Raw genomic sequence first — 15,311 nt, 5'->3', positions numbered from 1 at the left:
GATAGCAAGCAGAACGTTACTCCTCATTACCAGTTTATGATCCTTAATTATTTGTCTTAGCTTATTCTTGTCTACAGTATATTTTAAGTCCAAAGGGCTGAAAACTTATCTTTCCTATTTTTGAACAAAATTTTACTTATGCATTCATCATAATAAGAGGAGGTTCATTCAGAAACGACTAGTGAATTTTTTATGTCTTGAAGAAAACAACAGGTCCTCTACATCTAAGTCCAAAAAGTGGACGGCCTACATCCAAGTCCACAAAGTGGACGACCTGCTTATAAGTCCACAAAGTGGACGGCCTACATCCAAGTCCACAAAGTGGACGGCCTACTTCAAAGTCCACAAAGTGGACGGCCTACGTCAAAGTCCACAAAGTGGACGGCCTACGTCAAAGTCCACAAAGTGGACGACCTACTTCAAAGTCCACAAAGTGGACGACCTGCTTATAAGTCCACAAAGTGGACGGCCTACATCCAAGTCCACAAAGTGGACGGCCTACGTCAAAGTCCACAAAGTGGACGGCCTACTTCAAAGTCCACAAAGTAGACGGCCTACCTCAAAGTCCACAAAGTGGACGGCCTACGTCTAAGTCCACAAAGTGGACGGCCTACTTCAAAGTCCACAAAGTGGACGACCTACTTCTAAGTCCACAAAGTGGACGACCTACATCTAAGTCCATAAAGTGGACGGCCTACCTATAAGTCCACAAAATGGACAATCTTACACCTAAAATCCACAAAGTGGGCGACCCCAACCTAAGGACAAGGTGGACGACCTCGTTACTAGAAGGCCTTACCACCAAGTGCATAAGATGTACAAGTACAATAAAATGCTGATAAGTTCCCTATTGGGCTCGTCACCTTGCCATGATGCAACAAAGTGACGGTGTTATGTTCAAAATGACGGCATAATAACAGTGTTATGTTCAAAGTAACGACACGATAAGCTAGCTGACGGTATTGTTCGTAGAAATGATGGGCATATTACCAAATGAATACATCAAGCTAGATTCGCTAAAAGAGAAGCTGACGCCGTTAGGAAACTCAAGCATACAATTTTGCCCAACGACGTCGCCCATGTAACTGACGGAATGATAAAAAACGATTCTATGTTTTTATGAAAAAGAAGCTGACGCCATCATCAGTTCAAAAAAATTGGATTGGAGAAAAATTCCGTCACCCTTAAGCTGACGAGTTCATCACGGACAATTTTGACTTAATAAAAAAACACACATGCTTGAAGCATAAAGTGACAATGTCTTTACAAAAGCCCAGAAAAATGGGCGCCAAGTACTACAATTTCGTCAACAGTTCTTCAAGAAAAAAAAAAGAAAAAAAAAAGAGGCTTTAAGCTCATGAGAGGGCGTCAGTGTTGTCCATCGTCTTCAACAGTGAAAGGCTGGGCACAGGAGAGAGAAGGGCTGACGGCATTTGGGTCCCCATTGTGAGGATTTGGAGTCAGAGTGACGGAGTGATCCGCAGCTGGCTGGGCTAGGACGACGCTGTTGTCTCTCTGATTATTGTCGTCAGCATCTTCAGGGACGACGTCGCCTGCAGGGGTTGACGGGATGGACTCATCCATTGAAATCCTTGACAAATCCAAGTCCGGATAGACGAATTTTACTTGCTTCAAGCAGTCCTCGAACCCGTCACCATAGTAGGCAGCACAAGCGTCTATAAAGGCTGACAAATCCTTGAACTCTGTCACAGCGTCGTTCTTAGCCGTCTCCACTTGGACTAGGATGGATCTCAACTCCTTCTCCGCCGTCGCCTTGGCCTCCGTTTCCATCTCCCGTCGGCGGGTCTCCTCCGTCAGTTTTTCCTTATAATCCTTCAGCTCCGTGCCCAAGATGCGGTTTGCCTCTTTGAACTGCGCCTGACCGTCAGCTAGGTACTTGACGCGCTCGTTCAGACGGGTGATCACCCCTTCCTTGGCAGAGCACCTGCTTGACAGTGCCTTCATGCGAACCATAGCCTGAAAGAAAAAGGGGGCAAGACAACGTCAGGGTATAAAAAGTTGGACGGGCATCAAAATAGAAAGCGAGACTCACCCTGGTAAGGTCAAAAAGGCCTGACGCCTTTATCTCGTCAATGGTCTGCTCGGCACAAAGGTCCATTTCCTCATCCTTCAAAATGGACTCCGTCACCTCTACGGCGTAATCTTTGTGGGTCAGAAGGCGACGAGCAGACCCCTGGGAGATAGGGCCTGACGAGGTCATGGGCCCCTTGCCTGCCCCATGAACGGGCCTGGGAGGCGACGGCTTTCGTGAAGACTTGTCCCCAGGGGTTGGGGCATCTTTCTTCCCTGGACGGTCTTCCCCACCGTCAGGTTTCCTCTTGGCTGCGACCTTCCCGACGGGCCTGTGGGTTGACGGTGGGGTTGACTCGTCTCCAACCTTCTCCTGCTGTCTCTTCTTGGCCGCAGCAGCAGCTCGAATCCGTTGTTTGGCGGACTCCATTCTCCCCGAAGAATAAGGGTTAGAAAGAGACGGCGTCGGGATAAATGCAAGTAGTTAAAAGGCACTTACGACGACGTGAATAAGCGTTCAATTTGCAAGCTTCCTCCGTCAGTTCAGGACCCCCACAATATAAGTGAAGAGTATCTAACGTGATTAGATCCCGACACTTCCTCTCGTCCAATGGAATGGCCGTCACTCGACGAATGAAATCCTCTTGCTCCTCGGTAATACGTGGACGATTATTAGCTGCAATGAAAAGTGACGGGTTAGGACGACGAAAGTAGACGAGGCGAGAAGAGTCGACGGGATTAACTGAATCTCTAACGTAAGCCCATGTGTTATCAAAACCATTGGGCATTGACTCCCGTTCCTCTTGACGACATACCCAATTTGTCCCTTCTACAAAGAAGTATACGCCAGCTCTTCCTATTGGAGTCGGGCATATCGACACTAACTTCAACCCCTTATCCCTCTTGCAAAATGATACACTCCTTTTGACGAGGAAATGTGCGAGGACGATAACACCGGAAGAACTCGTCCAAGGTCAGCTGACGGTTCCCACCACTTAGACTACCCCACAAGATCTCGGCACCAATGAAGGTTCGCCAAGCATTGGGGGCAATCCGGGCTGACGAAAATCTGAGAAAGTTAGCCGGTGACGGTGTAATGCCGTCGGCGGCGGCCTTAGTCCTGCCGCGAACATGGCATCATACATGCCGAGCGTTCCGCGGTTCGTCCTGAGTAGCACCTCTCACCCTCCTCATCGGCGGACGGATGGGAATGTCGTACGGTATTTGGTAACGGGACCCGCAAACTTTTGAAAACATTCTCCGACATCGTCGGAGAAAATTGTTGACGGACATCGGAGGTAAGATGAAGGGACGTTCATCACCAGAGGATCCCGAGGTGCTCACTGAGGCTTCCTCGTCACCGTCACTCTCACCCCCGTCACTGCTACTTTCCCTTCCACGAACCCCCTGGTCTTCGTCGGTTACCCCTTCTTCATCACCATACACCTCACTTCCTTTAGAACTCTCTACTTCACCGTCAGAAGGAGTTGACGATTCTCTTTCTGACGACCAGGATAGGCCCTCCGCAGGCTCACGACCTGATGGGAAAACTTCATCGTAATCCGCTCCGTCGCGGATTGACGATTGATCACTCGGCGTCTCCCTAGACATCTGACTACCTACAAACGACGGGTTTTTCTAAGATCCTAGGCATACGACTTCGCTAAAGGGCATCACTAGAAAAATTAAAAAGGTAAAGGAAAACTTACGTGGAGGACGGTCTCGAGAAGGTGACGGTTGCACGATCGACGGTGTGATAAAACTGGCAGTGACGGATTCTTTCTCTCAAGATGAACAAGGCGAAAAAAGTGGGAAAAAGGTAAACAGTGAGGTATATATAGGAGAGAGGAGGCGCGAAAGACGAAGCGACACACTCGTCCAGACGCGGAGCCAATTAGTCTATGACATGTGTCCCACCATTTAATGAACATGGCACAAATCACCATGCAAACACCATTTCCCCGGTAACACCAACTCCATGATCCGTCACCCATATATGACGGGATAATGGAGTGGGGGGCAGCTGATAGTGACGTTATTTTATGCTGATGCTATTGTCATTGACACCTCTTTTGACGTTCAAGGCCACACCCCTTACGTGGCGACGTTAGGCTAAAGGAATCAAGATAGCGAAGACTGACGGCCAAGGTGAGAAGGTCCTTAGCTGACGATATCTTTAGAGATGTACCTAGGCTGACGGCAGTATAGGAGGTGCACATTGGTTGACGACCTAGGCTGACGGCAGTATAGGAGGTGCACATTAGTTGACGACCTAGGCAGGCAAAGGCTGAAGGAGTAATCCAACCTCCATTCTCAATCTGTCTTGACTTCTACATGCGTGAATATAAGGAAAGTTCTTTCGCTACACGTTTGGTCTTAGTCAAAAAGATCCCTATAAGGAAAGGAGCTCTATACGATATGCAAAGATCCGCAAATTGCTCTTCTAAAAGGAAAGTACTTCCTCGCCAAGGCATTTATTTTGGCTCTACTCCACTATATAAACCCCAGAAACCCTCATGAAAAAAGGTACGCACAATTGCCTCAACTCTGGCACTCTAGGGTTGTTTTAAAGACTCTAACTTGATCGTCGGAGGGTTTTTGGCCGGCACAACACCGGTGCTCTCTGTTGATCACCTACTTTCTCTTCGCAGGTGTTGCTTCAATCGAAAGAGTACTCGCAGCTTACTGGTGACTTCTTCGGCATCATCAACTATCCTTCAAAATTGAATAATAAAATCGTGCTCTTTTTGAACCTTTGAAGTTTATATTATTTTAAGTAGTGTCCGTTTGTATACAACTAAAAACTGAAAACATTGTAGTAAAATGTATAGATAGTATCATGAGACTCATTTTTAATAAAAAAATTACTGAAAAGTGATGTTTGGGGTTCATAACCGCACTATTTACAGAAAAAGTCAATATTCACGGCTTAAAAAAAAACACGCAAACATTAGAAACGCGTTATCCAAACGCTGCTTTATTAGACCGTGGGATGGGAACGTTTTGACTTAATTTCTGGTCAAAGTTTGAGATGCCCACAATGATGGTGTGTAAGAATTCAAGTGTATGCCTCGTATAAAGAATTTAAGAATTTGCTAGTCGGCCCGCATGAAGACTGAGAAGCAACAGCTGAGCAGCACAGCAAGACAGCAAATTAAGCAAATTTCGCAAATTTCTAGCACAATAGGCAAGTAGCAGGACCGCGCTCCAATCCCCAAATCTGGTATTTTTGTGCCTCTCTCATTTGAGCAACGAGGAGGTAGAGTGATCTCTGTCTCACTTTCTCATTTCCCCTTTTATTCTCTGAAACAAAGAATAGAGAGGAGAAGAGAGCTTTCTGCCTCTTATCTTTCTCTTTTTTCTGTTTAAATAATGACCCATGTGCATTGTACAATGAATCATGAGTGTCTTATGGTACATAGAAAGATATTTGCTCTACAATAAATAAATAATCTAGTGGATCAAATGAGTCCAAAATTACAAATTGGATAAAAATTTCACCTATGTTATAGCAAAAAAATAGTTGTTTTGTTTACAATAATTGTAAGTTGAGGCTGGGCTCACTATTGTAAGTTTGGATGTGAGGCTTATGTCAATGGGTATTTTTATTATTATTAATACGTCTATATAAATTGAATTTATTTTTTACTGACAAATAAACAAAATAGATAAATAGTACAGATGTATAGTTAGTATTTATGTCTTTGTTAATACTAAATGAATACTCCTTTAAAAAAAAAAAAGGATAATTGTCTCATATTGACTAAGAAAGTGTATTGTTTGTAGTATAGCTTGCATTACCCTTATCATGGTCTTTGAGTGGAGTTTGTGGTATGTCTTTATGTTAGAACTCATGTTCCTCTCCCTAATGATAATTTCATTTTATACTGCCACCCCTCCTAACTCAGAGTTCTGGTTGGTCTTTCCTCCAACTAAATTGATTTAGTTTCAGACTTGACTCTATATAAAGAGGATCAAGACACACACAATTTCGTATATTACTATACCACTATTACCCATCTTATACTCACTTCCTCAATCTCTCATTCTGAAATTCATTCATTGTGCTGCCCATAAACACATCTCCTTCTCCACTTTTCTTACAAAATATTTCCTTTTGGAAAGCAACACAAGCCATCACTACAACCTCTACAGCAATTATAATCTTATATCTTTACTACCTTTAAACTTCCATATCTCTCACAAAATACCTACATATTTATCACATATCTTACATAACCAATCATCACAAAATACTCATACATATATCTTATATATCTTGCAAATTACTTATCTCACAAAATACACATACATATCTCTCATACATCTTACAAACACCTCTCACCAAGTATCCATACTTATTACCCATATATATTACAAATACTACATCCCACAAAACATCCATTTTTTTTTTACCATCTTCATACTTCTTAAGAGATATCAAACACTCATACTAAAAGTTATTCTCAAGGAAGACATAAGCTTCTAATACTAGGGCTCTTCTCCTAGAATGCACAAAGATTTCTTACAAAAACACTTCTCATGAAAGGCATAAACTTCTAGTACTAATGTCCTTCTCCTAGAAGGCATCAAGAACTCATATTAAAGCTCTTCTCGTGGAAGACACAAACCTATCTTACAAAAACCCTTCTCGTGGAAAAACAACACTATTCATAACTTCACCATAATAATTAAGAGAGCATCATCAAAGGTAAATTCATTTGAATGCATGACAAAGGGCACAAACTTAACTAGCCTCTACACACAACTGTATATACTCTCTCACCCTCCAGTTGCACCCATTTTTCCCCTTCAATCTTGAAGTTATCAAGACATACTGCCCCTCCACCGCTAGAATATTATTAGCTCATTGATGCTATACAAGGGAGCTACAAATCATACAAAGATAAGTAACTATGTTTTCATATCATCCAATATACATTATTAAGAACTTTAATTCATAACATGAACAATGCTATTACGCTAAATGCATATTTATTTATTTCAACATTTATCATGATTCTTAGACTTTGAGTTTTACTCATTTTGTAGGCCTAAAAATACACTGGAAGCCATTGGACTATGCTGTCCAATGTCAAGTTATAGACTCAACTCCCCAGACAAATCCAGATCTAGAAGGTCATGCATATCCCATAACAATCGTTGCTACAAATATCTAGAAGCTTAACAATTGTTTTCTTCGATTCTCTATTCCTAATTTCCAACGCCTATCTCTCTCCTTCTTGCCATTGATTTCATCACCACTGCGTGGTTAGTTTTCTCTCCTCTTGTTTCTAACACTTTATTTTGTCATATATTTGATGGATGTACGTGTATTTTGGGGTCATTGATTTTTTTTTTTTTTTTGAGGAAATATAATCTTTATATGATTTTACTATTTTGGGTTTCTCTAGGTTGTTCTTTGGGTTCTTTTTATGAGAGATGAAGAGGGACAAATTTTGAACGACTTATTGCTCTAGAGCTTTTACGGTTTTACCTCTTCTAGGTTTTTGGATTTTTCCAAAAAACTTTGTTTCAATTTGGGTGATGTGTTCTTCTCCCGTGAAGCAAGGTGGCTATTTTTTGCCTTTGGATTGTTAGTCTGCTAGATGTCTTTTATCTATATTAAAATAGGAGGAAACGGAAGAATTTATAATAGGAGCCCCCCTTTTTTTTTTTTATAAGCGCTTTGTTGCCTTGGTGATCACGTGTATCTTGCAATTTGTGATCTTTTGTTCACGGGTTCTATTCTTGTCAAGTTTAACTCATTTTTTCAAAGAATGAACATTGTTTGAACCATACTTAAGCCACAACCAATTTCTTGAACCAGTCGATTCAGCCACAATTTGAATGATTCATGGACTTAGTTGTAATAAATGGTTTTTAGTGACTAAAAACGGGCTCTTGAGTTGTTTATCGGTTAATTTGAGTGGTCCGGTCTGACTTTCAAAACTATGGTAAGATTCTTGCTAATCAAAAGACAAATATATTTGGGAAAATGTTCTCCAAACATGTTTGTAGTCTTAGGCTCCAACCACAAATCGAAAGATGATATTTGTCACTGTCATGTGTAATATCCATATATTTGTTTATAATAATAATAAAAAAAGACAAATATATTTGTGGTTCCAATTATGGTTCAACCAGTAAAGCTCTTATTGTCAAATAAAATATTTGAATTCGAACTTTGTACATACCAAAAATCTGTTGGGTCTAATAAGGAATATGAGATAGAAACCCTACTTACACTTAAAACCAACAAATGTCTTTATCAAATGACAGAATAATTATTGTGAATGGATGGTAGGACAAACCATAGTAAAAACATATTCCACATACAAGCAAATAAGATAACACCCTTATAACATAACCACAACAATCTACGACTATGAGAATGATCCAACAATAATTATCAGATACCCATTAAAAGTAAACATCTATATGACCAAACTAAAGCTTCAAAACAAAAACCCACGTCTCATAGTTCTAGTTATTGGCTTATAGACATTGCAGTTACCTAAGAAAGACGCCCAAATGAAACTGAAACAAGGAATTGAACCGTGGAGATTGGTGATTAGGAGTGGATTTCGAGCGATCTTTGTTGGGAATTTTGATGAGAGGGAGATGGAAGGCAACCATTGTATAGAATTATGGGGCAACTAATCAGCAAGATATACTAAGTGGAAAATTATTAAATACTCCAGAAATACCATAAATATATACTCCCTCCTCTCACATGAATTGTGAGTCTCATCATAAATTTAATTAATAGAACTCACAGTTATGTAAGAGGAGGAAGTACGCATTTATATAATTACCCTACAAAGGACAAAATTAAATTTAATTTGTTCCTGTAACTTTCATGTGTGAATGTAATTTACACACAAAAAAAAAAAAAAAAGTACGACATTTTTGTACTTGTAAAAGATTTACATTGCAACAAACAGTAGAAAATTAAAAACGTAACAAAAGCCTAGAAAGAGAATTTCAGTTTTCTTTCATGAACACATACATCATTTCCTTCATAATATGAACAGAAATTACATAAACATATGCATCACACATTTCTTATTAACTTCTCTAGTTCACGGCCCCCTCTTCAACATTTTTCATCTGTTTGGCACTGCTAGCTTCCTTGGCTGTGTCATAGGACGCATGCAATCCAAAAAGGAAATAGTAAACCAAGATTATTAGAGTCCATAACCCGAACCTTTCAAACGATGCTCTATCTATAGACCCAAGAAGGAATATGTTGATGGCAATTGATAGTGATGGCAGCCATGGTACCAACGGTACACCCCAAACTTTTGGTTCCCTAGCCTGTGGAACAAAAAACCAAAGCCCAATAGTTGACAAGAGCCAAATTGGTCCAGTTATTGCGTACGCAATCCAACCATCAGTAGATATGGCCCAATAAAGAGCAGTGGCAATTGAAGATCCAAGAATAAGGGCAAGAAACACAATGAATTTGATACGGTTTGCTGTTGTTGTAACCCCACTAACATAGTATCGACGCACCAGAAGGCCAATGGCCACAAGCATAAAGATAAACAGTGTGGAGATTGAGAGCAAGTTTGAGAGAATCCCAAGCGATGTGAAGAAGGCAATTACTGCAGTGGCTGCAAGCATGACCACTGTGGCATTGACAGGAGTCCCAGTTTTCTCATTCACAATGGCGAGCCATGGGGGCATCATGTGTGTACGTGCAATATGTGTGAGATATCGAGCTTGACCCACTGCTGAGACAAGCAAAACTGTTGTCATGCCCTTCAATGCACCAGCAGCAACTATGTATTTAGCCCATCCCATACCTACGGCTTCAAATGCCACAGAAAATGGTGCGTCTTCATTAATATTTGTGTATGGTTGCATTAGGCATAGTGTCACGGCTAGTAAACAATATGCCAATGTAGTAATCACCATTGAGCCAACAAGACCAATAGGAATGTCCCGACCGGGATTCTTTGTTTCCTCAGCCATGGTTGAGACAGCATCAAATCCAACGTAGGCAAAGAAAAGCACTGCTGATGCTTGAAAGATGCCACGGACGCCAAACGGTGCAAAATTGCTGTAATTTTTGGTGTCTGCTTTTATAAGGCCTGCAATGATGATGAAGATAATGACAGCAACATGGAAGATGGAGGCAATGTAATTGAATCTCGAGGAGCCCTTTGTGCTCATAACAGCCATAACACAAATGATAGCCAAGACAACAATGGCAATGGGGTCGAGGTATCTGTAGTCTGGTGATAAACTATGGGCTACAATGCGGAAATCATTTGGGTCGTGGTTCAAGAGTGTGGCAAAGTAGGATGTCCAAGAACGGGCAACGGCTGCTCCACCAATCACGTACTCAAGTAGGATGTTTCCGGCAGCAATGAAGGCCATGAAATCACCCAGCTCTACCCTCAAATAGGCAAATGATCCGCCTGAAAGGAAAACATCTTGTTAGCTTAATTAGCCTTAGTGTTTAAAGTAACATAAATTTTATTCAACTGTGCATATCAAGGCAAAGGATGCTGTCATGAATTCCCATTAACTAACAATTAACCGAAAAAAGACAAATATCTCAAGGATCACGAAAGTAATAAATCAAAATTATTTGTATTTTTATTTTCACATTCAAGTAACACAAGACATGTTAAGCTCAACTATACGGAATAGGCGAATGTGTACAACTTAAATTGGAACATGCATTAGTATCACTATCACATGTAGTATGCCACAAAAGCACATGACACGAGCTGTATCCTAGTAATGGTTCTGAGCCAATGGGTAAGATTGTTGTACAAGTTAATTACAAGTTACAACCAATTCAACGCATTGGAGATTGCCCTGTAGCCTACAGGCTGTAGGTTAATGAATAATGATAGTCACAGACGCTAGCTAGGACTGGAAGAGGCAGCTGACAAAGACCTCGGTATCAATTCTAATGGGCCAAGAAACAAGTGGAGAGCCTCTCGTCAAGGCTTAATTGGAGAAGCAACCAAAAATAATTATTAGATGGGTCAGCCTGGAATTTTGGACTCTAATCGAGTCTGGAATTACTATGACCCAGCTTGTCATTGTTGAACCTTATTTTACTCCCCCATTCAGAAGCAATGCAGATATTATTTGCATTTCCAAAATTTACTTTTTACTCAGGATAAGAGTATGACACGCATTGTCATAATTTTTTACCCAATTCGCCAAAGTGGGGAAAAAAAACAAAATTGATCAAAATTTGCGTAACACAAAAGTTGTATCTCTGAACTTTCTTGTTCTAATTACTAACTAAATTATCAGATTTTGTAACTTGTAATTAACTTGTAACTTGTAACTTGTAATAAACCTAAATTACATTCCATGGCCGGCAGTGATTTTGCACCAAAAATTCTATCACTGTAATGGTGCAAAATCACTGTAATGTTCACAACCTAAATTCTATCACTGACCCTAACTTTTTCTTTCTTTACTTCTTTTGTTTTGGTTGTACATGGCTAATTGCTGACACAAGCATTTCACCGCTTGGCTATTAATAAACCTAAATTGCAGCGTATCCGTATTCATCGCAACAACCCCCTTTACATTAATTATCCACCTAAAAAGCCAGCTTTATTTTCAAGACACATCCTTTATTTCGTGTAAATTATTATTAAATTAATATCAAGGTTTATTTATTTTTTAAAGAGAATTATAGCTATTTATTATCCTATCAGGCAAAAAGATCAATCTATTTTTAGTGTAGGTGAGAATTAAATTTCAAATCACTTATTTAACCATCAAAGATTTTACTAATTAAGTTAACTAGAACCCATATCAAGGCGTATTAACAAACTTACTGTCAGATTTTTTTCCAAAATTTAATAAAAATGCTATGTTAACTAGTATCTTTAGAGCAGATAATAAAAAATTTTAGGAAAGTTTTAACACAAATTTCAAGAAAAATATAAAATAAAATAAAAAGTGATAAAAAATTATTTATTTATTTCTTTTTTATCAAATTATTTTACAAAAAAGTATTTTTAAAAAAAAAAAAACCTAATGCTCTTAAGAAAATGATCTTATTCACATGAGCCGCAACAAAAATCTAGCAAGGATTAAAAAATAATGATAACAAGGCACCGTTGTAAAGAGCATGTGCATGGATATTTCTTCCGGTTACAAGAGAAAACTCCAATTGTGTGTGGAGTGTGGACTTTCCTTTACAAATTACGTCATTTTTATAAAGACAAACTGGGATTTCAAATCAGCTTTTGGACCTTTTGTCCAAAGCATATTCATAAATTATACGCGATTAAATATAATATATTGAGTGGTGACCAAATTCAAAAATATATGGCCCATAACTCCATATTATATTATAAAAAACAGCCCCAGATTATAGAGCTAGCTCTCACTTAACAACTTAAAACTAATATTTTATAAATTACATAAATTACATCAACCTAATTAAAAAGTCAACAGAAAATTCTAACTAATCAATCACAAAAAAACACACTCTTGAATTTAATAACCATTAGGACAAAATCAAGAGGAAAACAAAAGTTGTGAAAACTCAAAAGTTAAGTTTACTTTCATCGGGCAGAAAAACTGAAAAACAATGATATCCAAAATTCAGTTCAAAAAGTTGGTTTGAACTTTGAACACTCAGGGCCGTTTGATTTAAAATTTATCGTCACTTAATTTTCATCACTCAATTCTCATAATTCATCATTTAAAATATCTCAATTTCCTAAACTCCTGTTTGCCACTCATCACTCAGTTCTGCCCTTACTTTTTGTTTCCAAAAAAAAAAAAAAAAAACCAAAAGTCAAACATGGCTGCTAAACAGTGAGAGAGTTGTGAGTTTAATTACAAAAATGTCATTAAAAACTGAAAACACATTTGATATGTTTTCAGTTTCCATAACTCATCACTCAAAAATCAGAGAATTGAGTGATAGAAATAAAAGGTGAAAACAAAGCCAAACAAAAAAATTGGTGTGGGTCCCATGTGTTTTGATAACTCAGTTATGAGTTTTAGATCATATCACTCAAAACTCCTCTAAACCATACAAACCCTCAATGATTATTACAGTACATTTCAATATGTGTATATATATATATATATAAAAGGAGAACTAAATTTTTTTTTTTTTTACAAAAAAATGTTAATAACATTAAAATAACTTGAGAGGGTGATTCGTTATGGGTTTGTTTGTTGTATGCAAATGGAATTATGCATCTAGCCATAAAACTTTTAATTTAATGAGTGAAAGAGCGTGGAGCCAGTTTTGTCTTTTGACTCCTATCTTATATTTTATTTAGAGTTTAAACAAGTCACACCAGTTATTAAATGGGTGTTTGGTTGAGTAGTTTAAGTTATGTTGCTTAGGTGTTTTTTATATATGTGTGGGTGAAAAAGTATATGAAAAAGTGTGTAATATTGTTTAAAATATGAGTTATTGTGTTAAAACTCACAAGTCAAACAGACCCTAAATAATTTATATAACTTAAAATACACCTAAATAATAATAAATAAAAAAGATCACCTAAATAATTTTATAAATTATTATATAGTGGGGTGAAAAAATATTCCTCCAAATCCAATTAAGTTAAAAAAAAATATTTGATAAAAAAAGCATTTCCAAATATTATTAGAAATAAATAAAGCTCTATCCACAGAGCATTGAACTGCCTCCAATAGATACAGCTAAAGCCTAAACGTATCACAATAAATACTTTATACTCCCTCCTTGACTTAAAAGACAATTTAAAATCGAAATCCTAATCCTATGACCAAATCTTTAATTTCCTACGTATTAGTCAATTATATATACATTTAAAAGGCAATCACCTATGTTAACTGCCTAATCAAATTACCATTAAAACTTGAAAGATAATCATAATACTAACAATACAAATAAAAAGAAATGTAACAACAAATCTTAAATCCTACATTACTTATTAGTGGACATGGATAAAAAAAATAATAATAATTTAAGTTATAAATTTAAATTAGAATAAATAACAACACACTCACTATAATTTGTTATAAAACTATAGTAGATCATAACACTTTTCAAAAATAAATATATTACTACAATAATTTTATTAAAGAATTAACAAGAAGGATAAGAAAAAAAAGCAAGATTATAAGGATGGTATTGATACCTGCGACTGGAATCTCAACGGCGAACTCGGTGTAACAGAAGACAGAGAGCAAAGCAGAGATGCCCGAAACGACGTAGGACAACACAACCGCAGGTCCCGCATGTTTTTGAGCCTCAAGCCCAGTGAGAACGAAGATCCCAGCTCCAATCACAGCTCCTATGCCGAACCACATGAGGTCCCACCAATTCAGCGTCTTCTTCATCTCGTGCTGGCTCTGTGCCTTCACATCCACTAGCTCCGTCAGATCCAACGACCGAGTCAGAACTCGGTCCTTCAGCCTACGCGGTGTTTCCTTCAACGCCCTCGCATAGTTTCCCCAGCTCCGAAACGATTCCTCGGGGAGAAAGTTTTCTTTTGTGCACGAGCACCCTCTTCTCCGAACACCTTCGTCTCCTCCGTATTCACCCATCTGAGTCAACTCTCTTATTCTCTCTCTCTGTCTCTGGCTCTGGCTCTGGCTCTGGCTCTCTGTTTGCTTCCCAAGAATATAGAATAGATACAGCAAGAGAGAGATATTAAAGGAATATAAGAGCGTTCACTTCTCAACATTTTATCCCATTCTACCCTCACATCTCCGCTTTTATTTTACAGTAGGACATATGAAAATAATATTTTTACATAGTAAAATAATATATCTCAAAACTTAAATAAAAATAAAAATTTAAAACCCAAAAACCTGGAGAGAGAAAAAGAGAAATTGATAAAGTAAATGAATATGTGGGAGGTTTTGAACTTTTATGCTAAATTTTTCCTACTATGCCATATGTCATTTTCAATGCCAATGCTCTAATATTGTTTATTTATGTTATTGTCTAAACAGCACGATTCTAGGACATTCAATTTTAAGTAATATTTTTATATAAAATTAAAAAAGTTGTTAAAGAATTTTTTTTTTTTCATTTTTACATAAACAATTTCTTAACATAGCTTATTAACCTAAATATAATTATCTACCACTATTATTATTATTTTTAATTTGGTAAGGGTAAAACTTATATACATTTAATACAATCTTTAGATTCAATTCATTAGGTAGTGTCATCTAGACTCCAGTTAATTCAACTTGTAAAGTCTCTGATAATTGAATAAGAGACCTGAAATTCAATCTCTGCTTAAACTAAAAATTGACTAGTGTCTTGGTCTGAT

The 15,311-nt window shown here is 38.0% G+C and overlaps 1 protein-coding gene across 1 annotated transcript; it reads right to left on the bottom strand.

Moving 5' to 3' along the window:
* Window positions 1-8,865: 8,865 nt before the first annotated feature.
* LOC142636733 (cationic amino acid transporter 1-like) lies at window positions 8,866-14,795 on the bottom strand. Its single transcript, XM_075811020.1, has 2 exons — window positions 14,166-14,795; window positions 8,866-10,460 (listed from the first exon to the last, which is right to left on the bottom strand). Exons 1-2 carry the CDS (start codon window positions 14,572-14,574, stop codon window positions 9,112-9,114), a joined length of 1,758 nt encoding a protein of 585 aa, XP_075667135.1. The 5' UTR covers window positions 14,575-14,795; the 3' UTR covers window positions 8,866-9,111.
* Between the last annotated feature and the right edge of the window lie 516 nt (window positions 14,796-15,311).

This window comes from Castanea sativa, chromosome 5 (genome assembly GCF_040712315.1).
Source record: "Castanea sativa cultivar Marrone di Chiusa Pesio chromosome 5, ASM4071231v1".
Taxonomy (NCBI): Eukaryota; Viridiplantae; Streptophyta; class Magnoliopsida; order Fagales; family Fagaceae; genus Castanea; species Castanea sativa.
This window is presented reverse-complemented; position numbering and strand designations above follow the sequence as displayed.